Below are 23,180 nucleotides of genomic sequence, written 5' to 3'. Positions count from 1 at the left end.
CCTGGAGCGCAGTGGGGGAGGGAAGCCGAGGGCTGGCGAGCAGCTGGAGAGGCGGATGTGTGTGGGGAGCCACTTCATCTGAGGTTACACAGGAACCAGGTATAAGGAAAGCCTGTGTGAGCTGGATGGACAGGGCTGGCTGGAGGGAGGACACGGGGCTGTCGGAAGGAAACACTGCTATCCTAGCCCTTTCCCCCAAGAGACGGACCATAGCAAGAGCCCAGAAAATGCTTTTATTGCCAAGGGCAGCACTTCTCTCAGCCCTTGGGCAGTGGAGAGCCAGAGGCTGCCTCACTGTGTCAGGTGCCAGCTCCAGGGCGAGACAGCCCAGGCACACGCAGGCTGCCCGGCCCAGACGGAGAGAGCCGGGACAGCCCAGCCTGCAGGTGTTGCACCCAAGGACTTTCGGATGTTCACTAACGTAAGGGGGACTATGAAGAGCAAGATGTAGCATGACCACAAATAATAAGTACTTACTACTCATGCATAGATTGCAATCTCTCAGCCTAATTCACTGCAGCCAGGCACTTCATATTATGCTACAAGCACTTCAGGTTCCTAACAAGGCTGCTGCCTTACAAGCTCAGATCTCTCAACGCTCCATCGGTCACGGAGGAATTGCAGCACGGGCGTCCCCTTCTCATCAGGTAGGGTTCTGGTCAGCACAGCTGTCCGGGGCAGCGTCCACACCATGCAAGATAGCATCTTTTATAGTCCCCTCCCTGTTTCTTTTCCCCAGTAGCAGCAGTTTAAACCAAGCCAAATTGTTTTTTATCCAACCAGGCTCCATTGTTCACTTGAGCCTCTTGTTTTTACTTCTTATGACTGTATTCCCATACATACTACCAAAGTTGAGGGTTTCTGCAGTGTCATCTCATTTCTTATCCCTATATTCCCACTTAGCCCTGCAGTGTGGTGCCTCAGGCCATGGACCCCCAGGGGGCTGCCAACTGGTGCGACGTCCCAGCACATCCTGCTGTGGCAAGGGCTGAGCTGTCCGTAAGGCCCCCCTCGTCTGCAGGCCGGTGTAGCTGGAGCACTCCCCAGCTCCAGAGCACTGTGCCATGCCCAGGGAGGGACCACCACACGCAATACTGCCCATGGCTCTCACCCTGGCCTAGTGGTCCACACACAGCCTGGGGTATTGCTCGTTCCCCTGGCAAGGGCGGGAGCTGTTCTGCAAGCAGCAGTGAAGGGAAGAGCAGAGGTCCTGCTACCTGGACCTCCTGCAAAATGGCAGAAGTGCACATCCATTGCCCAGGGACCCACCAGGCCGTGCCTCCCATGCACCTCCCATCACACGTACCTGCCTTGTGCGATGCCTTGCTGCTCCTGCTCCCTCGAGCTGTGCAGCCAATGCTGCACGGGGTCTGGGGCCCCACGGCATTGCCACCCCGTGCCTGCATCCAGTGCTCATGCTCAGAGGAGCCGTCCAAGGAGGCGAGCACCAGGGAAGCTGCCCCAGGCCACTGGCAGGGCAATGAAGCCCAGCTTGCTGTAGAAGCTCAGCTGCTGACGGTCAGCAGCACTGACCTGGCAAAACACCCCCTGTGACCCTGCAAGGAGAGACAAGTGGTCAGGCCCACAGCACCAAGACTCTCTCACCAAGCTGGGGGCCAGGGGCTGGGGCAGGCCCTGAAGGACCCATGCAGCGAGGGGGCTCAGCCTCTCCTCTGCCCTGGGCAGCAGGCTTTGCACGATGCCCCAAGCCTTGTTTACATGTCCCCAGTGTGAGGGGGGCTGGTGCCAAGGAGAGAGGCTGGAATGTGGCAGGAGAGATGGGCAGAGAGCCCAGCGAGGTCACCTGCTCTGTGCCAGGGCAGGGAGCTCAGTGGGGTCACCCGCTCCGTGCCAGGCACTGGGCGCAGTGGGGCTGGCCTGGCTCTGGGGTGGCTGGGGGAGCAGTGGGCACAGCGTTGCGCACCGGCCTGGGGCATCGTGCTCACCGTGGGCTCTGAGCGCACTCAGCAGGCAGAGGGCCAGGCTGCGGCTGGCCCCTGTATCCAGCACGCGCGGGGCCGTGCCCAGCTGCACCAGCGAGGAGAAGCGCCGCAGTATGGGCAGTGGCACGGGCAGCGCCTCAGCGTGGAAGAAGAGCAGGGCTTCCTGCAGGACATCCTGCAGGCAACGACACCAGTGAGGGACTCGGCATCCTCCTCTCACCCTCAGCACCACTCACGGTGCCCCACTCACCTCTCCCAGCATGGGGCTACCTGTGCCCAGCTCCTGGGGGTACTTGTGCCGCATGGCTGGCAGCCAACTGCCATCCCGCTGTTGCAGGAAGCCTTCGGCACAGAGCGCGCCGGCCGCGTAGCCACACAGGCCATCCTCATCCTCCAGCACGAATGTGTACTCGGGGCTCAGGCTCAGGAAGCTGCCCAGCAGCCTGCCAGCCAGAGCGGGCACCCTTTGAGTGGGGCATGTAGCTTGTCCCAGGTAAACCTTGGAGCTGACAGCCTCTTCCCAGCCGCTGCTGCAGGACCTGGCACCCCAGCATCCGCCGGGCTGCCCCTCAAGACCCTCAGCCCCATCAATGGCACCGCAGCCCTTGCAGATAGGCTGGGCAGCAGCCGTTCCCGGGACCAGCCAGTGCACTAGTGCAGCAATGTCCCCCTGGCCTGCCCTGCACGTGAGGCCACCGCAAGCTGGCGCAGGCACAACTGGGACACACAGGGACATCAGGAGGGGGCGGGCTGGCTGTTGCCTCCTACCATGTCACCTGGCGCACGGCCTTGGCTCAGCAGGGAGCCCCATGGAAGCCACATCTCACCTGTCACCAAGGAGGTCTGGATATGCTGAGAGCACCTCTGCCACACAAGGGTCACAGTCCAAACTCTCTCGGCACATTCGGTAAAGCTCTCCCTGCAAGAGCCAGACCCAGCTCAGCCCGGGCTCTGCCTGCTCTTCCCCAGGCCCTGACCTGCTGCTGTCCTTTGGCTCCCAACCCCACGGCCATGCTCCCCCGCACCAGCAGCATCGCACCCTTCCTCCTTCACAAGGAAGGACCGCGATCAGGACTGCAGCCCCCTCCAAGCATGATGAACCAGCAGCATCACACCCTTCCTGCTCTGCAAGGAGGGACCAAGACCAGGGCTGCAGCCTCCAGCACTTCCCATCCAGAGGAAAGTTTGTGCTTCAGCTTTCTGATGTGCTGACATCTATGTGATTCCCATAGCCATTGTGCAACACACATCATGTCATGCTGAGGCTCATTGCCACAGCACAGCAATGCTTTGGGACAGGAATCGCCATTCCAGTCAGGCTTCCTGGGAAACACTACTTGGCTCCAGGCTGGCGCATGCTCAGAGCAGCCAGTACGGCAGGGACCTTAATCCCGCAACTCCAACAAGTCTGCACAGAGCGTGTGCAAACCGGACCCCTCCAGAGTGCCTGCCTTGGTCAGATGCGAGTTTTCTGCTGTTCACAGGAATGGTGAAAAGAACATCCTGATAAAAGCACTGCTTCTCAAAGGAGAGGCTGCCAGGATCATTGAGTGTGGGCAGAACAACCTGCTTCTTAGCTCTGCTTTCAGAACTGGCTGAACTGCTTAGCTGATTTTTTTTTCTCAAAGTTTCACTGGGGATAGACTTTCAGCTTGTTAAAGTTTGGCCTGAAGAGCTGAAATCTGACAACAAGCAATTGAAAACAAGATCTTACAAAAGGAACTGCTGGCAGCTATAGTCTGATATTATAAGCTCTGCTCTCTGCTCTCACATGCTTGCAACACCTCTTCTGTTTGCACACACTGCATTTTGCATTACAGGGTGCTGTGTTTAGCAGGGATGTCTGTTGTGCCCATGATTCGCTGTGTTTCCCTTAGCTGCAAGGAGCAGCAGGGTGCTGGAGCAGAGAGTTCACTGCAGACTGTGTGGCACGTGGGAACTGGATTTGGCGGCATTTTAATTTACGCATCCACCCCCTCCCCCTCCCTGAATCTCTCCTTTCCCTCCCCGTCCCGGAGCAGTAGAGCTGTTGGGACATCAAACACTGAGCGCGGGGGCTGCAGCCAGCAGATCGTCACCCTGACAGGGGATGCTGCTTTTCTGGGGAATCACGGCCACGTGCCACCCCTGCTGCCGGCACCGGCTGAGCAACCGGCCCTGTCCGTGCTGGCCAGAGCGGCCGGCCCTGAGCAGCATGGGTGCTGGAGCGGGGCCCCAGCGGTCCCTCCCCGCCTGCGCCGTCCTGCCCCAGGCACCCGGCCGCGGGGCCGGCTGCAGGCGCGCTCCCGCCCAGGGTGAGCTCGGCTGCTCGGCATGGGTCTCACCTGGTCCGTGGGCAGCAGCGGGCGCAGCAGGTACAGCCGGCCGGCCGGGAAGAGCGGAGGCGGGTGGTGGAAAAGGTCACAGCTGTTCCCCACAGGCAGCAGGGCCTGGAAGAGAGCAGGCGGCTCTGGGGTGGCAGGACGAGGGTAGCTCGAAGGGCAGCTCCACAGCCAGGATCCCGCTCCCAGCAGCTGCTCTGCACGAAGCGGTGCGCTCACCTGCAGCTCCCCAAAGAGGCCCCCGCGGCGTGCCCAGGGCTCGGCATCCCCCTGCGGCGAGAGTGGGGCAGCGATGCTCTGGCACCCTGGAGGCAGTGCGAGACAGAGGCAGACAAGGTGAAGAGCAGCCTGCAGGGCCCAGACGTCAGCGACCACCACGCTGCAGCGCTGCAGAGCTCGCTGGGCGCAACCCGGAGGCTCTGCTGCGGTCTGCACCGCCCAGCCGGGCAGCCTATCTGTGCGCTGGGCGGCAGCAAGCCCCTTGTGACAGGGCTTGCAACGGAGGGAAACGGGGAAAAGGCATGGTTGTGCCTTCAGGAAAGGTGCAGGGGAAAGACACGGCTCCCAGCGGAGAGCAGAGGCTGCAGCCCGGCACAGAGGCTCCCCGGCCACCTGCGCCACGGTGCCCGTGGCAGCTCCCAGGCTGCCCTGGCATGCAAGCCCTGGCCCTGCACATGGCCACTTCCCCAGGGAGCTGGGCAAGGGGTGGCCTGGCACACTGCCATGTCCTGCACTGAACGGGGAGCATCCTTCAGGATGTCGTCTGGTGACAGCTCTTGGTCTGTAAGAGCTCACAGGGCCCATGGAGCAACCACGGGACCAGGCGCCGGGGGGATGCAGGCTCCCAAAGTGATGCACGGGCATCCAAAGCTCAGCATCACTTCTGTGTGCTGTGCTTGGAAACCCGCAGGACATAACTGCTCCCAGTAGTGTGTGGATCCCTTCCACCAGAAAGGCTAAGAGATCCTTGCACTAAACGGCTGAGACACGTCCTGGAGAAAGGCATCCTGGTGACAAGCCACCCTGCCCCCTTCCAGGGTGCCTCACTTCGGTCTCCCACTGTCCTGGCAAGGCCAAGACCGTTCGCAGGGAGGATGTGACCGGTCACAGGTCACTGAACCGGGCACCTCGCTGCAAATGCTTTCCAGCTGGTGGAGCAGAGCTCTGTCCCCGACTCCGTCCGCCGTCCCCATCTCCACGCCCTGTCCTGCCCTGGTGCACTGAGGTGGCCGGGGTGCCAGCCCCTGTGCCATCCCCCCTCCTTCTGGCAGGCAACCGTCAGCAGTCCCACACGAGCTGGGGCCCCACAAGCGAGGGCGCGCAGGTGGCAGAGATGCTCACAGCCGAAGCAGCATCCCCAGGGGCTGGCGGCGTCGGGATCGCGGAGGAGATGGCAGTCTGCAAGGGAGGGAAGGCGGTGAGCATGGAGCGCTGCACCTGGACAAGCGCTGGCACCGGCACACAGAGCCCAGGCCCCAAGAGGGGCCCGGACTCTGCCACTTCCGTATGGGGAGCCACAGGGATGTCCCGGACTGCTGCAGCACGCGGGGTCTCTGCGCTCCACAGCCGCCTGGAGGGCAGGATTTGCCCATGGTGAAGGTGCAATACGGGGCCAGCTTCTGCCACGTACCCAGCCACTGGACGAAGGCGCTGGCGGCCAGCAGCACGTTGCGGATGTCCCAGAGGTAGGGGTGGAGGTCGTAGAGCAGTGAGCGCCCGGCGCAGCTGACGAAGCGGCTGTGCAGGCGGCACGTCTCGGCGCAGAGCAGCTGGAAGGTCCGGGCACGGCCCCGCCACTGCTCGCCCTGCTGCAGGCACCAGCCGTGGCTGAGCAGGGACCGGCCCGCAGGCGCACGTGCACTGCACTGCCCCATCCACACTGCACGTCCACACTGCCCTTCCAAGCCACCGGGTCCGCACCGCCCCATCCAGGCCACCCCGTCCACACCTCCCCCTCCACAACATCCTGTCCACATCACCCCATCCACTCCATCCCATCCACGCCGCCCTGTCCACACCTCCTCATCCACATATACCCATCCACATCACCCTGTCCACGCCACATCGTCCATGCCACACATCCACATCGCCCCGTCCATGCCATACCTGGCGTCACAGTGCCTTACCAGTCGTGCATTGGGTGCTGTGGCCGGGCTGCCCATGCAAGGGTGGTTAGCCTGGAGCCACTGTAAATGCTCCAAGAGACATCGTGCCTGGGGGCCATGCTCATAGGGGAGGTAGAAGAGCTCCACCAGCATCTGGGCCTCCTCCAGCATCAACGGGGCTGTGGGACTGCGCTGGGTCCCAGTCCCATTGCTGAGAGGTGCCATGGGATCAGGGTTGGTCCCAGCCCCATTGCTGAGCAGTGCCATGGGGCCAGGGCTGGTCCCAGTCCCATTGCTGAGAGGTACCGCAGGACCAGGGCTGGTCCCAGCCCTGTCACTGAGAGGTGAAATGGGTCTAGGGCTGATCCCAGCCCCATTGCTGAGAGTTGCCGTGGGGCCCGGGCTGGTCCCAGCCCCATCACTGAGCGGTGCCGTGGGGCCAGGGCTGGTCCCAGTCTCATTGCTGAGAGCTGCCATGGGGCCAGGGCTGGTCCCAGCCTCATCGCTGAGAGGTGTTGTGGGCCCAGGGCCAGTCCCAGCCCCATCACTGAGAGGTACCATGGGGCCAGGGCTGGTCCCAGCCCCATTCAGAAGTGGTGCTGTGGGGCCAGGACTGGTCCAGGGTCCATGGCCGAGCAGTGCTGTAGGGCTGTAGAGTGTCTCCAGGTGTCCCAGGGACTCGCTTTCCCCCGCTGCATGGGCATAAGCAGAGGAGGGTTCGCAGCTGCTGCGCAGGTCCCTGTCACCCATGGGGCTCTGTGGGACACCAGCGGGGGTCCTTCCCCCTTTGCCCTGCTCCAGCCCCACCGTGATGGTCCCCCTGCCCTCCACTGGCACCATGCTGAAGGGCTGGGAGCCGCTGGGAGCAGTGCCATGGGGCTGGGGCTGCAGCTCAGCATCACGCCCAGCCGTGAAGCCTCGCAGCATCAGTCCTCCCTGAGGGCTGGTGCTGGGCTGTGCTGGGACCCTCCTCCCTGGCCAGACAGAGCAAGGGGCTCCCCTCTGGCACCCACATCCAAATGGCTGCCCTAGGGCACCCACACCCAAATGACTCCCCTATGGCACCCGCATCCAACAGCTGCCCTATAGCACCCGCACCCAAACGGCACTCTGGCAAGACCATGCCAGGTGGCACGCCGACCCTGAGCATGGCCCACACCAGGGCTCTGCACAGCCTCATGATCTTTTGTGTTCGACGACTCTCCACATCCAGTGAGGCCTGGAGCTTCAGAGAGGTTTTGCAAACAGTGCAAAAACCAAGCTTGTGCCTTGCTTAATCTCCTCTTTCAGAGCCACAGCATGGTCCAAGCTTTCTCCTCTTCTGCTGAGCCCATGGATGCAGGGACAGCAAAGTGGGAAAGCAGGGAGCAGAGTGTGCTGCCCCTCCTTGCAGCAAACACCACGTCACATCATCCTCTTTCAGGCTGCTAAGCACCTTCCCGAGTCACTCAGTTGCTGCTTCCCCCCATTCTTGCTCCAAAGCTGTTTCTGAGCCATGTCCTCAGGGTCGTACACCCCTTCACAGCCCCAGTGCCCAGCTCACATAGCCCTGCAGTGCTTCTCTCGGCTCTGCTCTGCTGGGCACTGCCCTCCTCAGCTCTCTCAGCCTTTGCTTTCCCAGACTGCTGTCCTGCTGAAGCAGGCGTCCTCCCCACTCAGCCCGGAGGCCCCTTGCTCCTGCCCAGGCTGAGCTGGCTGCAGTGGCACAGCAGTCCCCACTGAGGTCCTCCCACACCCTGTGTCTGCTTGTCTCTTGTGGTGTGCCGGCACTGCAGGGGATGCTGTGTCCCCTCCCTGGGCTGCTCACCCTGGGAAAGGAAAGCACCTGGCATGGAGCTCAAGCAGTTGTGGCTCTCCGTGCTTGTGCCCCAGGCCACTGCTCTGTGCAGACCCACCATGGGAAATAAGGATCCAGCTGCAGCCCCCACCCTCCAGAGAGCCCCTCCCAAATGGCAGAGCACTGGCCCATCCTACTCTCCTATCCAGCACCCCAGGGCTGCCCTGGGATGGATGCCGCATGGTGCGAGCCCATCACCTACTTGGCTCCAAGGTCTGCTGGTTTATCTCAGCCACCCAGTCCTGCAGTGCCAGCTCCAAGGCCTCCTGGGGGTTGTAGCTCCCCTCTTCTGGGCACAGGTGGTCCCCTATGGCTGCCACAGCTTTCTTTCCTAGGGAAATAGCATCCAGCAGTCTGGGCAGCCCCACTCTTGCTCAGTTGAGTTATCCCATGCCACATCCACTGCCCCTACCCCGGGGAGTCAGGTGGCTCCTGGGCGAGAGATCTCCCCAGGCTGCTGCCAAGACACACATCCCCCCCCCCTACGGCCTCAGCAGCGATGGGCAGGGATTCTGAGCACGGCCCAGCCCTGGGAGCACACATTCACTGCAGGTGCCAGGGTCGTGCATGCAGAGTTGGGGCAGGTACCTGCATGCTCAGGGTGGGTGCAGCTCCCCAGCTCACTCCGAAACCAGCTGCCCAGTGTGTGGATGGGGATGAAGTTGGCCTGGAGCTCACAGTTTGGGTTGAGGAGCAGTCCACGGAGCCTGGCCACCAGACCAGGGGCGCGTCCCGTGTAGGGGCCCAGGAAGACGCGCCTGCAGTCATAGTCATTGGCATACAGGTTGTCCCAGATGATGGGGCGACGCTGTAGGATGCCCTCCACTTCCTCCAGCAATGTGGCTGAGAGTTCCTGTGACACCACCTTTGGGCCTGGAGCACGGGCACAGGACACCATAGCACAGATATGCACGGAGCATGCGGGCAGCATGGTGCATCATAGACATGACGTGTGTATGTGTCCCATTCACCCACATGCGTATATACGTATGCATTAGTATGCACGCATGCACATGCAGGGACATGCACAGGTCTGGACACCGAGCACTGAGACAGGAGTCGAGGCAGACCACACAACCAGGGCGAGAGCAGCCTCACCTCCTCCTCCTACCCCCTGCTGGGGCTGCTCACCCCAGTGCTGAGAGGTACCTAGCAGGGCCCCTCACTGCCTCCTCTCCAGGGGAGGGCCGTGGCCGTGGGGCTCACAGACTCTGGGCCTCACAAAGAAGCGCTGCATGGGGCAGTGCACCCACGGAGCAGGACAGGATGCTCACCGGTCCAGATGACGCCGATCCCTGGGAGCAGCTCCCGGCCCAGGGTCAGTAGGTAGCAAGACTGGCTGGGGCTGGGTGAGCACAGAGAGCTGCAGTACTCTGGGGAGGGAGCACAGAGCATTCCCTGAGGGCAGGGGAACCGGGCTGCCGACAGGGAGGAGAGGCTGGATGGGAGATGAGGGAGATGTGTGGTGCAGGCAATACGATGTGTGCAGTTGCTGAAGCACTGCCCCGTCTGCGGGCTGGTCCTGTCCCAGTCCTGAGAGCTCCAGGGCTACTGCAAAGGGCCCCTGGGAGCATGGGGATCCCAGGGGAGCAGTGGGAGTGGCAGGCTGTCAGAGCAGCAAGGTCCTGGGGGACATGTGCTGGGCGCACCCAGCTGAGGGAATCCCAGCATGATGTGGAGTGTCCTGGCTTGCCAGGCACTGGGTGTCCAAGGACAGGGCAGGGGGCTGCACCGCTGCAGGAGGTACCTGTGGGGCAGAAGAGGAAGACTGAGGGCTGGCCCAGCTCCCGGTACATCTCATTGGCCACGGAGGCCTGGGCCTGCGCCAGGGAGGGGAAGATGTCTCTGTCTGCTCCGCACATGCGGGGATCGATGTCATCGAAGAGCAGCGCAAAGGAGCAGCACCCAGCCGCGGCCACCTGCGGGCATAGGCACAGGCTGGTAGGAGCCCCGGGAGCAGAGTGAGGGCACAGCAGCTCCAGGAAAGACCCTCATGCGTGTGGGAAGCAGCTCCCAGAGGCTGCACCAGCCTGCAGCAGCCCCCCGGCGCTGCAGCTGCACCTTCAGCCCAGAGCTCCAGGGCTCAGTCAGGCCCATTTCTGCTCTTCCTGCACTGCCTGCAAGCAGTCAGGCATCTGCACAGCCCTGTCATTTCGACAGGGCAGCACATCCGCTGTGGGGTGCCCCACAGAGTCGGCCCTCGGCCAGGGTCCCCCCAGTGGTGCTCAGGGCTGCACAGCTGCAGTCGCCCAGCACCCAGCGTGCAGCAGCAGCAGGGGTTCAGCTGTCGGAGCGGACGCCGGGGACGTGGCAGGAAGGAACAGCCCACGCTACCTGCCTGAGTTTTTGCTGCAGCAGGAGCCGATCCCCACCACTTGAAAACACCATATCTTGGCCCGCAGAAATGGCAAAAATAAACTCCACACCATGCTCTTGGGCGGCTTTGATGAGCGACTGCAGCTGGGCTGCGGACAGAGCAAAGCAGCTGCTGTGAGCGCTGGGAGGCAAGGGACGAAAATGAAAGAGCCGAGAGCACCGAGAGACACAAGAGAGTGTCTGGGGTCCCAGAAAGACAGAGTCCGGGTCCTTGGGACATAGAAGTCCCCCCCACAAGGGCCCATGGGACCTGCCATACTAGAGCATATTGCCAAGAACTGAGCCCTGGGCTCAGCCTGGCACTAGACCCCTGCAGGTCTAGTATGGGGAGCTCCTGACACTGGGGAGGGCCCGGGGGGCTCTCAACTATACGCAGGCTCTGGGAGGTCCCTGCAATGGGCAGGACCTGGGGGGTCCCTGCAAGGGGCAGGGTCTGCAGGCTCCCAACAACAAGCAGGGGCTGGGGGCTCCTTGCAATGGGCAGGGTCCTGGCAGGAAGAGCAGTGCCAGCCAGGCTGACCGTGGTGGAGGTGCAGGCTGAGCACTGCCCCCCACAGAGCTGGGATGCCAACAGCCCACCCGCACTGGGGCCCAGCAGAGCCACTACCTGCCTCATGCTCCGTGTAGGGTTCTCGCCAGAGCAGCCGGTGCTTCAGCTCGTCCTTGGGTGCGTACATGTAGCAGTTGAGCCCCCAGCGTCTCAGCCTGTGCAGCAAGGACATGGGATCACCCATGGCACGAGATGGGCCCTTTGCAAAGAGGCATCGGGGCAGAGCTGCCAGCCTGCAATGCCAGGAGCTCCTCAGCACTCTGTGCACTCTCATTGCTAAGTGCTGCACCATGTCCTGCAGGCCTCCAGCTCCTGCTCACACTGAGCCCCCAGACCGTGGAGCCACTGCTCCCTCCTGCACAAGAAGATTTGCCCTGTGCACGTCTGAAGGCTACATGAAGACATAAATCTCACCCTGTGCCCCTGTACTGATTCTGACATCTTGTGTTTAGGCACCACTCGATTTGCATTTAAACACCTCCAGAAATACACTGCATCTGGATGCAAAAGGCCCCGAGACCAGCAGGACGCTGCCTCCTGGGAGGTCAGTTGTTAACACCCCTGCAGTGCACGACGCCCTGGCACACAGGGATCCCTCACTGCCTCAGTCCTGCTCACACCATCCTCTCGAAAAGCCTGTGTCCTACCTGCAGGAATGCCCTGCCTGGCTTCACGTGCAGCTCAGTTCCTCCAACAGCCTTGGTGCACACACTACGCCGTTTCCGAGTCATGAGTTTGAGCAGACCAAGCTCTTCAAATCGATCACTCTGCAACACTTTTTGCAGTTCTGGGTCATTCTGGTGCTCTTTTGGACCCTTGCACTTTTCCATCTCCTCTTTCTGTGAGAGCACCAGTGCCAGATATGGTACTGCAGTCCTGACCCCTCCCCGGCTTGGGGTCCCTCACGGTCTGTCTGCCCCTTTCGTGCCAAGTCCCCGCTCCTCCCGGTCACATCTTGTTCCCCCTGCCCGGCCCTGGCACACGCCTCCCGTGTGGCCACGTTCGGCTGTGTCAGTGGAAGGGGATCCAGGACGCACAGTGCGGTCACGGCCGAGACGATGCACACGTCGTTCACCGCTGTCACTGTCCCGGCCCCCAAGGGAGTTCTGTGCCGGCTGTGGGACCAACCCTGCAAGGTTTGTGGAGCAGCTCTGGGGACCTGCACTGCTCCCCTGCGCCCAGCTAACGGGGGCCCCAGTGCTGAAATTACAGCAGGGACTGGAGCTCCTCCATGTGCAGCCTATGGCATCAGCACTAACTCTAATCTTGCTGACACCAACCATATCCTTTTACAAGAAACCCAGAAGTTGCCAACATTGCTTGTATACTCATCCCTTACTGCCCTTTCAACAGGCTGAATCTGAACCAGCTCCTGTGCTGATCAGCCCGCTGCAGCCAGACACAGCCCGTAGCTCGGCAGCCAGAGGCACAGGTCACTCACCTAGTGCATGCAACAGCAGCCGGCAGTGCCCATGGGGCACCCCCAAGCCCATGGGGCTGCCCAGCCAGTCAGCGCCAGTCCCACAGCTGCTCCCACCACCCACAGGTCCGTGTTCCAGCTAGCGCCAGTCTCAGGGCTGCTCCCACCACGGGGGGTCACGGGGTGGTGTCAGACTAAGGAAGCCTGTCCTGCACGGCCAAACCCCAGCACTCCTCAAATGGACGGGTCACACTAACATTGGTCCATAAACGTTAAGAGAGCTACCAGAGCAACACTTCTGGACTGGCAGATTTTTGCCAAACTCTGCAGCATCCTCTGCAGCGCTGCTGGTAAACCAGCATAAGAGAGCCCTGGACAAATAACTGAGAAATATTCCTCCTCCTGAGAAATGACTTCTGTGCTAGCTGAAAATGCTGCTGCAGAGGTGGCTATGGCATGGGAAGGATGCTGACAAACCGGAGCAGGGCCCATCAAGGAATCACAAATGAGACAGATGGAAAGCCTGGGAGCAAGGGGCTCTTGAGCTCAATCTGCTTCATCTCTTCAAGGGGAACTCTGGGGTGATTCTCAGCCTACACGTGCTCAGGAGAAGAGAAATGCCGTGACCTAGCAATCAGATACAGCGAGACCCAGGGATGATTTACAGGGACAAGCCGAGACACAAGAGGAAAGTGCTCCAGATGCTCTGCTGCTCTCAGAGCTGAAGGAAAGCATGTCCAGGAGAGATCAGGATCTGACTGTTTCAGGAGGTCAGACTACACCATCGTAAGAGCCCTTTCTGGCCTTAAAAAGTATGAATTCCTTCCAAAATCTCCTCAGCTCTCCAAGACTCACTGCAAATTAACAGGACATGGCAAACACCTCCCCAGACAGCTCTTTTGGCTCGCCTGTATGAAAACCATCTGATTTATTCATTTATTTGTATTTATTCTTCTCAGTAGATGACGGTTTACATTTTCCCATGATGAACAAACTGGGAAGCACTTCATGTATCACATGACATAAGTACATCATCTTGGTTCATTTCGGAGAAGAAAAACACTGATGAACATACTGTGCTTTTAGAATTGCGATTAACAGCTTTCCCATCCCAGGCCAAGCTATGCCATCACTAGACCTTCTCATTCCCAATATACTTTAAAACATCAAATTTTATTTTCCTTCATTGTCTCAGCTGCACATTTTACCCTACATTTCTAACCTACATTTTTTCTGTATCTGAATCTCTTCCCCCATCACGGTTCTTACTTGCACTTGTGAACTCCCACATGGTCACCAGAACACCAAGATGCTTCCCATGCTGCGACAGGCACATTGTCCATGCCATCAGCACTGCACTGCCCACACATCACCACCGCACTGCCCACACCATCAGTACCGCATTGCCCTCACCATCACCATCACACATCACCACCACACAGCCTGAACCACAGTGCCTGAGTCATCATCAACACACTGCCAGGCGATGAGTGCCATGCTGCCCATGCTGTGCACTCCAAGAGAGTGCCAGGGAACCCAGCCCAGTCCTGGCAGGTCCAGTCAGTGCAGTTCATCACACTAATGGCCAATGCTTGGGCAATGGCCCCCAGGAGACCGCAGTCTCTCTCCTGCACAGACCATTTCCATTCTAATGTGACCCTCATAACCAGCCAGTGATGGATCCTGCTCACATTTTATCCATTACAGGGACACATGGGGACACAGAGGGACAGCATCCCATGGGACAGGGATGCTATGCTGTGAGGAATGCAGCTGGTGAGGGATCTTAGAGTATGCTTGGAATAAAAGGACTAAGCATGTCCATGATGGAAGGATGTGAATGTGCTGCACGAGTTTGTTCTCGCAGTGGTAACAGGCTGCAGCATTTGGAGGCAGCATTCCCGCGAGAGGCACAGGGCAGCCCAGGGTGCAAGGCTGGGTAGGAGCCAGCTGCTCACTGCTGGCGACAGCAGCATGCAGTCATGCTGACCGGCTGCTTGTACACCCATGCAGACAGGCGCCGTGCTGCCCAGGACCAGATAGTCAGCACGACTCACAGACAGGCAATGGGCAGCTCACCCTGCCAGGGCAGCATCTCAGGGATTGACTTCCAGCATGCTAAACATCACCACCTTCCTTCTCCTGTGGATCTGACTTCTCATTTCCAGCCCTGGACCCTCCTCCTGCTCACTGAGATCCCTTCTGTGCATGGGCTGCTGCAGCCTGCTCCTGCCATGCTGCAACCTGGGCAGAGGAGCTTTTCTGGTGCCTCCAGAGGTGGCATTTCCAGGGTTACATAGCCCCTGTGGTCTCCAGACCTTCCCCACTACCATTGCTCCTGCCACAACTCAGGCAGTAGGATCTGAGTTGTGCCCCCCAACTCCCTGCAGGTTTGCACCCATACATCCCGCAGGTGCTGCCGCCCAGTCAATTTCTTCCAGGACTTCTTCCTCTTGGAGTGCCTGCCTGAGCACATCTGGCTACAGCTGGGCTACGGCAGAGTCCCAGCACCATCTGCCGGGCACAAGCAGCATGGCTTGTCCTGTCCATCCACTCCACAGCCACCCATCCCTGTCCACAAGCACAAGCGGGCTTTCCCAGTGCATCCAGGGCTGCAGGAGTGATGCAGGACAGGGGCTGAGCTCCAGAGCCTTGCAAGCAATGCCCAAGAGCAGAATCAGCCCTGAGAGAAGCCTAGGCCACCCTTGGCCACCATCTCTCCAGTATCAGCACACTCGCCCTCCCAACTCCAGCGCTCAAAGGAGAGGGGCTGGTGCATCCTTCTGCCTTTCGCCTTGCCAATCTGTTGGGGGCTAGTACCTTCAGGGAGCGAAACATGGGGTACTTGCCATTGAAAGAGAAGTTTCCTCTGTTCCATAGACCATGGTCTCCCATAGAAACCTGCAAAAAGGCAGGAAAAATAAGAACCAAATTGCAGTTGTCAGTAATTCCCTTAAAACAGTGTTTTTTTGTACTGTTCCTAATCTGCTGCTCTTAATCCAGAGGTCCCAGCTGTGTACCTCCAGATACTACAAATGTCTATTATCCTACTACGATCTTGCTCGGCCATGGTATTGAAGCAATTGGGTATAAGATGTCTGTACTGCCATCCTTCCTAGAAAGAGACAGCTGGAAAAAATACATGAGGTAGCGCTTAGCCTTAGAGGGCAGTTTGCACAGTAAGATCCAAGCACAGAAGAGACTGCTGAGGGCTGGCTAGGTTCAAAGCCCCTCCAGCGCAGTCTTGCATGCACCAAAGCAGGGTGGTACAGTTCCACCACTCTAAAGGTTCCTGCTTGGGGATTTTCTTCACTACAGAGACCAGTTCTGTGGTTCTTCTGGGTCATTTGTGCATTTCTCAGTGCCTGCGTAGCAACAAGCTGTGTTAAGTAGCATCAGCATTCTTGCGTGGGTTGTAAAAGCTGCTCCTCTGTCTCCAACCACTGCACCAAGCCTGCGCTGACAGCTCTCTCCTACACTCTGCCAGACCCATGCCTGAACTGCAGCAGGGCAAGTCTTCAAGGCAGCGTCTCTACCCCATGGCAAGTTGCTCAGGCAAGGGACATGCAAACACCTGGCAAGGATTTCCACAAATGCCGGGACAGCAATCACTACCCAATACCTCACAGAGGCCTCTCTGGTCACCCTGGACAGCACTCAGGTCTGATCCCTACGCCTTGCAGGGGGGAGGGCCACGGGACTGAGGCACCCGAGGAGCAGCCTTAGGGCTATCTGCTGGCAAGGACACTCATCAGTGAGCACTGAGGCTGGCCAGAAGGACAATATCCTTCCAGAACGTTCCAGTCAGCAAAACTGAACGCAGGAAATGCAGATCTAGAGTCAGCAAATTCCCTAGTGTTTCTTAGCCTTTCTGCTTCTGCTGCCTGCAGGCCCAGGAGCTTCTCGGGCACCAGTGTCTGACACAGGCTAGAGGCTACAGTGCTGCAGCAGCTGATCATCTGCCTTGGGCATCCTCCTGCCAGCCAGAGCAGCAGGGAATGGGGCTGTGATGGAAACGACACATCCCATCTGCTCCTCATCCTCCTCCAACACTTGATCCCTGCTATGCACCAGGCATGTTTCCCAGCTCTCCACCCAGGCTGGAGGAGCTTCTTTAGATGCCAGTTCACCTGAGGACAGTTGGAGAATTGGCAGGTAAAGGAGTCTGGAGAGCTGTAGATTTGACTCCTCAAATAGAGGTTAAGGAAAACCTGTAAGCATTTAAATATAGACCTGAAATTTAGCAAGGTGGGACCTTCAGCCTCACAGTCAAGTCACTGCAAGATCTGGGAGCTGCAATTAGAAAATATGTGATGTCCTGAACAGTGACGGCAATTAGCCATCAGGGCAGTTTCAGAAGGGCTCTGCATCATGGGCAACTTTTAATTCAAACAGTGCACTTTAGCAGACAAGCACTACAGGAGCAGGGATTCAAGTAAGGGATGCATTTGCTGGGCTGGGCTGAGCACAAGGGCAGGTCGCAATGACTCTGCTAGTCTGGTAGAAAGGACCAGCTCTCAGTGCCTGGCACAAGGCCAGCATTGCCCAGGAATGAGCTTTCCCCAAAGCACTTGAGTGCACTGGAGCCACTCTACCTGGGAAACAACTCCCATTCTCAGGGCCCTTTGGCAAGAGCCCATCATGCAGTCCTCAGCGCTGACCTTGGGCCATGAGGCTGTGGCCAGTTGTGCTACAGCACACACTGAGTGTTTCCTGCAGATAGATCTTTTACCTGCTTGAACATTCACAAGTGTACTCCATCTACTTTGAAACAACACCCACCGCAGCACCGCTATGCACATCCTGCCAGACCTCATGCTACCAAGATCATGGATGCCTTTCCTTCCTCACTCTCCAAAAACCTCCTCTTCCTCCCCAGAGTAGCTCTGCTGACAATATCTCTGCATCCTTCTCTTTCCAAAATTAGCTTTCTCATATCAATGATTCTAGTCTGACTCATATTTCTTTTTACTATCAGCTTCCCAGTTCTCCTACTTTCTATTTGATTTGTATTTATGAGTATAGCATGGTGCTTCCAGAAAAGATAGAGGTGCTTTTGCCCAAGGGTGCCAGGCCTGGCCCCGCTCCAGAGGTACTGTGCTGTAGGGACCACGGCCAAGCCACACCGAGCTGCTCTGTGAGAGCAGGATCTTCCCAGCCAGCACCAGACATAGCCAGGGCAAGACTGCACTGGAATATGGACACAGTAGGGCCACAAACAAGGATGCTGTCCACATAGGCATGGGAGAGAGAGAGGCCAGTGCTGGAGAGAGAGCAGCAAGTGCCCATGCCCTGGCGCAATGGGAAGCTATGCTAAGATGACTGAGGAAGAGCTGAGAGACCTTCACAGTGGTTGCTGTTCCCATATCCTGGGCAGGCCATAGACTGTCCCTGTGGGGCTGTGCAGGACCCCGGGGCTGCTCCCACATCCCAGGCAGGGACCAGGCGCTGTGCAGGGCCCCAGGGCTGCTCCCACATCTCAGGTAGGGACCAGGCGCTGTGCAGGGCCCCGGGGCTGCTCCCACATCCCAGGCAGGGGCCGGGCACTGTGCAGGGCCCTGGGGCTGCTCCCACATCCCAGGCAGGGACCAGGCGCTGTGCAGGGCCCCAGGGCTGCTCCCACATCTCAGGTAGGGACCAGGCGCTGTGCAGGGCCCCGGGGCTGCTCCCACATCCCAGGCAGGGACCAGGCACTGTGCAGGGCCCTGGGGCTGCTCCCACATCCCAGGCAGGGACCAGGCACTGTGCAGGGCCCCGGGACTGCTCCCACATCCCAGGCAGGGACCAGGCACTGTGCAGGGCCCCGGGGCTGCTCCCACATCCCAGGCAGGGGCCGGGCACTGTGCAGGGCCCCGGGGCTGCTCCCACATCCCAGGCAGGGACCAGGCACTGTGCAGGGCCCCGGGGCTGCTCCCACATCCCAGGCAGGGACCAGGCACTGTGCAGGGCCCCGGGGCTGCTCCCACATCCCAGGCAGGGGCCGGGCACTGTGCAGGGCCCCGGGGCTGCTCCCACATCCCAGGCAGGGACCAGGCACTGTGCAGGGCCCCGGGGCTGCTCCCACATCCCAGGCAGGGACCAGGCACTGTGCAGGGCCCCGGGGCTGCTCCCACATCCCAGGCAGGGACCAGGCACTGTGCAGGGCCCCGGGGCTGCTCCCACATCCCAGGCAGGGGCCAGGCACTGTGCAGGGCCCCGGGGCTGCTCCCACATCCCAGGCAGGGACCAGGCACTGTGCAGGTCCCCGGGGCTGCTCCCACATCCCAGGCAGGGACCAGGCACTGTGCAGGGCCCCGGGGCTGCTCCCACATCCCAGGCAGGGGCCAGGCACTGTGCAGGGCCCCGGGGCTGCTCCCACATCCCAGGCAGGGACCAGGCACTGTGCAGGGCCCCGGGGCTGCTCCCACATCCCAGGCAGGGGCCGGGCACTGTGCAGGGCCCCGGGGCTGCTCCCACATCCCAGGCAGGGACCGGGCACTGTGCAGGGCCCTGGGGCTGCTCCCACATCCCAGGCAGGGACCGGGCACTGTGCAGGGCCCCGGGGCTGCTCCCACATCCCAGGCAGGGGCCGGGCACTGTGCAGGGCCCCGGGGCTGCTCCCACATCCCAGGCAGGGACCAGGCACTGTGCAGGGCCCCGGGGCTGCTCCCACATCCCAGGCAGGGACCAGGCACTGTGCAGGGCCCCGGGGCTGCTCCCACATCCCAGGCAGGGGCCGGGCACTGTGCAGGGCCCCGGGGCTGCTCCCACATCCCAGGCAGGGACCAGGCACTGTGCAGGGCCCCGGGGCTGCTCCCACATCCCAGGCAGGGACCAGGCACTGTGCAGGGCCCCGGGGCTGCTCCCACATCCCAGGCAGGGACCAGGCACTGTGCAGGGCCCTGGGGCTGCTCCCACATCCCAGGCAGGGACCAGGCACTGTGCAGGGCCCCGGGGCTGCTCCCACATCCCAGGCAGGGGCCGGGCACTGTGCAGGGCCCTGGGGCTGCTCCCACATCCCAGGCAGGGACCAGGCACTGTGCAGGGCCCCGGGGCTGCTCCCACATCCCAGGCAGGGACCAGGCACTGTGCAGGGCCCTGGGGCTGCTCCCACATCCCAGGCAGGGACCAGGCACTGTGCAGGGCCCCGGGGCTGCTCCCACATCCCAGGCAGGGACCAGGCACTGTGCAGGGCCCTGGGGCTGCTCCCACATCCCAGGCAGGGGCCGGGCACTGTGCAGGGCCCTGGGGCTGCTCCCACATCCCAGGCAGGGGCCGGGCACTGTGCAGGGCCCCGGGGCTGCTCCCACATCCCAGGCAGGGACCAGGCACTGTGCAGGGCCCCGGGGCTGCTCCCACATCCCAGGCAGGGACCAGGCACTGTGCAGGTCCCCGGGGCTGCTCCCACATCCCAGGCAGGGGCCAGGCACTGTGCAGGGTCCCGGGGCTGCTCCCACATCCGGGCAGGGACGAGGCACTGTGCAGGTCCCCAGGGCTGCTCCCACATCCCAGGCAGGGGCCAGGCACTGTGCAGGGCCCTGGGGCTGCTCCCACATCCCAGGCAGGGACCAGGCACTGTGCAGGGCCCCGGGGCTGCTCCCACATCCCAGGCAGGGGCCAGGCACTGTGCAGGGCCCTGGGGCTGCTCCCACATCCCAGGCAGGGGCCAGGCACTGTGCAGGTCCCTGGGGCTGCTCCCACATCCCAGGCAGGGGCCAGGCACTGTGCAGGGCCCCGGGGCTGCTCCCACATCCCAGGCAGGGGCCAGGCACTGTGCAGGGCCCTGGGGCTGCTCCCACATCCCAGGCAGGGACCAGGCACTGTGCAGGGCCCTGGGGCTGCTCCCACATCCCAGGCAGGGACCAGGCACTGTGCAGGGCCCCGGGGCTGCTCCCACATCCCAGGCAGGGACCAGGCACTGTGCAGGGCCCTGGGGCTGCTCCCACATCCCAGGCAGGGACCAGGCACTGTGCAGGGCCCCGGGGCTGCTCCCACATCCCAGGCAGGGACCAGGCACTGTGCAGGGCCCTGGGGCTGCTCCCACATCCCAGGCAGGGGCCGGGCACTGTGCAGGGCCCTGGGGCTGCTCCCACATCCCAGGCAGGGACCAGGCACTGTGCAGGGCCCCGGGGCTGCTCCCACATCCCAGGCAGGGACCAGGCACTGTGCAGGGCCCTGGGGCTGCTCCCACATCCCAGGCAGGGACCAGGCACTGTGCAGGGCCCCGGGGCTGCTCCCACATCCCAGGCAGGGACCAGGCACTGTGCAGGGCCCTGGGGCTGCTCCCACATCCCAGGCAGGGGCCGGGCACTGTGCAGGGCCCTGGGGCTGCTCCCACATCCCAGGCAGGGGCCGGGCACTGTGCAGGGCCCCGGGGCTGCTCCCACATCCCAGGCAGGGACCAGGCACTGTGCAGGTCCCCGGGGCTGCTCCCACATCCCAGGCAGGGGCCAGGCACTGTGCAGGGTCCCGGGGCTGCTCCCACATCCGGGCAGGGACGAGGCACTGTGCAGGGCCCCGGGGCTGCTCCCACATCCCAGGCAGGGGCCAGGCACTGTGCAGGGCCCTGGGGCTGCTCCCACATCCCAGGCAGGGACCAGGCACTGTGCAGGGCCCCGGGGCTGCTCCCACATCCCAGGCAGGGGCCAGGCACTGTGCAGGGCCCTGGGGCTGCTCCCACATCCCAGGCAGGGGCCGGGCACTGTGCAGGTCCCCGGGGCTGCTCCCACATCCCAGGCAGGGGCCAGGCACTGTGCAGGGCCCCGGGGCTGCTCCCACATCCCAGGCAGGGGCCAGGCACTGTGCAGGGCCCTGGGGCTGCTCCCACATCCCAGGCAGGGACCAGGCACTGTGCAGGGCCCCGGGGCTGCTCCCACATCCCAGGCAGGGGCCAGGCACTGTGCAGGGCCCTGGGGCTGCTCCCACATCCCAGGCAGGGACCAGGCACTGTGCAGGGCCCCGGGGCTGCTCCCACATCCCAGGCAGGGGCCGGGCACTGTGCAGGGCCCCGGGGCTGCTCCCACACCCCGGACAGGGGCCGGGCACTGTGCAGGGCCCTGGGGCTGCTCCCACATCCCAGGCAGGGACCAGGCACTGTGCAGGGCCCCGGGGCTGCTCCCACACCCCGGACAGGGGCCGGGCACTGTGCAGGGCCCTGGGGCTGCTCCCACATCCCAGGCAGGGGCCGGGCACTGTGCAGGGCCCGGAGCGCTGCCTGCCCGACACCCAAGGCCCCGGGCGCTGTGCTGGCTGTCTGGACGGACAGACCCTCCGGTGTGCCGGAGGGATGCCCGGCCCCGGCAGGACCTACCTTCCACCACACCGCAGAGGAAGCGCAGCCGCCCCTCCATGCCCGCGGGCCGGAGCGGCGGAGCCGGGGACTCGGGCGGGTGGAGGGAGGGAGAGACAGCAGGATGCTCGGAGGGACGGGGGAGGACACGGAGGGATGCACAGGAGGCTGCATGGAAGGATGGAGCGCGGCACGGAGGGGCGGGGGCGGGCCCGGCCGCCCGGCCGCCCCCGCGGGGACGCGGCGCCGCGGCGCAGGGGGCGGCCCGGCGGGCGGGGCGCGAGCGGCCCGGGGCGGCGAGGCCCGGGTGGGGCTCGGCGCGGGGGTCCCTGCGCAGCCCCCGCGCCGGGGCCCGCGCGGCCGCGGCAGACGGTCCCCGGGGCCGGGGCCCGCTCGGGCAGCGCTCCCGGTGCTCTCGGCCGGGCAGCAGCCAGCGGCCCGGGCCCCGAGCAGCCCCCGCTGCCCGGCTCTGGGGGCCCTGCGGGGACCGGCGTAGAGGCAGCCCGGGTCCTGCCAGCCCCAGGCGCCGGCTGCGCTGCTCTCCCCGGCGCGCAGGGGACAGGCCTTCCTCTGCGCAGTCTGCTGTTCCCTCAGCAGTGCCTCTCCTGAACCGAAGAGCCCCCGCCCTGGAGTCTGTCCTGGGGGGAAACGGCTCCCTAGCCCCTCGTAGCCATCACTGCACAGGCCCTTTCTTCCTGGTGCCTTCACGCCAGGCCGAGGGCATGTCTGCCAGGTGCACCAGGCCCACAGAAAGCACGGCTGATTCACGTGTCTTGCATGTGACTCACCTGCTCGTATAGATCAGGCTGCTATTTGCCCCTCATCACATTGCTCTGAGCTGCCAGCTTACGTCCGGCACATGATCCTCTCCACCCACAGGTTCTGTTTTGCAAAAATGCTGCCATGTCTGTAGTTCCCTGTCCTGCAGCTGCGTTGTCACTACACCTGCCTGTGTGCAGGGCCTAGGGTTTGTCGTCATTGAGTTGCTCTTCTCTTTTTCTGATCCTCTTTCCTGTTGGTCAGACTTGTCACAAGGATACTGTTCTGTGGTCCCGCAGCACAGAGGTGCACACGCGGCCGTTCCCATGGCCAGTGCAGGGGTGGGGGGCGGCTCCTGGGGGGATCTGCAGTGCGGGAGCCCGGGGCTCTCCTCCCGCAGCGGGGCACAGCCGAGCCCCCTCCCAGCAGCCCTCGCCACCTGCGGCAGTTTCCTCTGACCCACAGTCACACCTATGTGTGGGAGAGGTGATGCCAGGGACCTAGGAAGGTGGGGTCTGCAGCATCTGCCTCTTCTCCTTGAAGGCTCAGGTAGCACGAGGAAGCCAAGCGACAGCATCTGGGCCACCGAAGCTGGAGGGAA

At 62.1% G+C, this 23,180-nt stretch overlaps 1 protein-coding gene across 1 annotated transcript; it reads right to left on the bottom strand.

Moving 5' to 3' along the window:
• Positions 1 to 236: 236 nt before the first annotated feature.
• Positions 237 to 21,893, bottom strand: LOC134139805 (protein O-GlcNAcase-like). The gene is made up of 18 exons (XM_062574561.1): positions 21,842 to 21,893; positions 15,402 to 15,453; positions 11,190 to 11,287; positions 10,541 to 10,671; positions 9,954 to 10,125; positions 9,481 to 9,579; positions 8,795 to 9,079; positions 8,409 to 8,537; positions 6,391 to 7,061; positions 5,895 to 6,069; positions 5,606 to 5,662; positions 4,484 to 4,569; positions 4,268 to 4,372; positions 2,771 to 2,862; positions 2,194 to 2,386; positions 1,947 to 2,118; positions 1,307 to 1,556; positions 237 to 668 (listed from the first exon to the last, which is right to left on the bottom strand). Exons 1-17 carry the CDS (start codon positions 21,879 to 21,881, stop codon positions 1,420 to 1,422), a joined length of 2,694 nt encoding a protein of 897 aa, XP_062430545.1. The 5' UTR covers positions 21,882 to 21,893; the 3' UTR covers positions 237 to 668; positions 1,307 to 1,419.
• Between the last annotated feature and the right edge of the window lie 1,287 nt (positions 21,894 to 23,180).

The sequence above is a fragment of the Rhea pennata genome, chromosome 4 (assembly GCF_028389875.1).
Source record: "Rhea pennata isolate bPtePen1 chromosome 4, bPtePen1.pri, whole genome shotgun sequence".
NCBI lineage: Eukaryota > Metazoa > Chordata > Aves > Rheiformes > Rheidae > Rhea > Rhea pennata.
The sequence above is the reverse complement of the archived record's forward strand: the minus strand, read 5'-3'. Positions and strand labels throughout refer to the sequence as shown.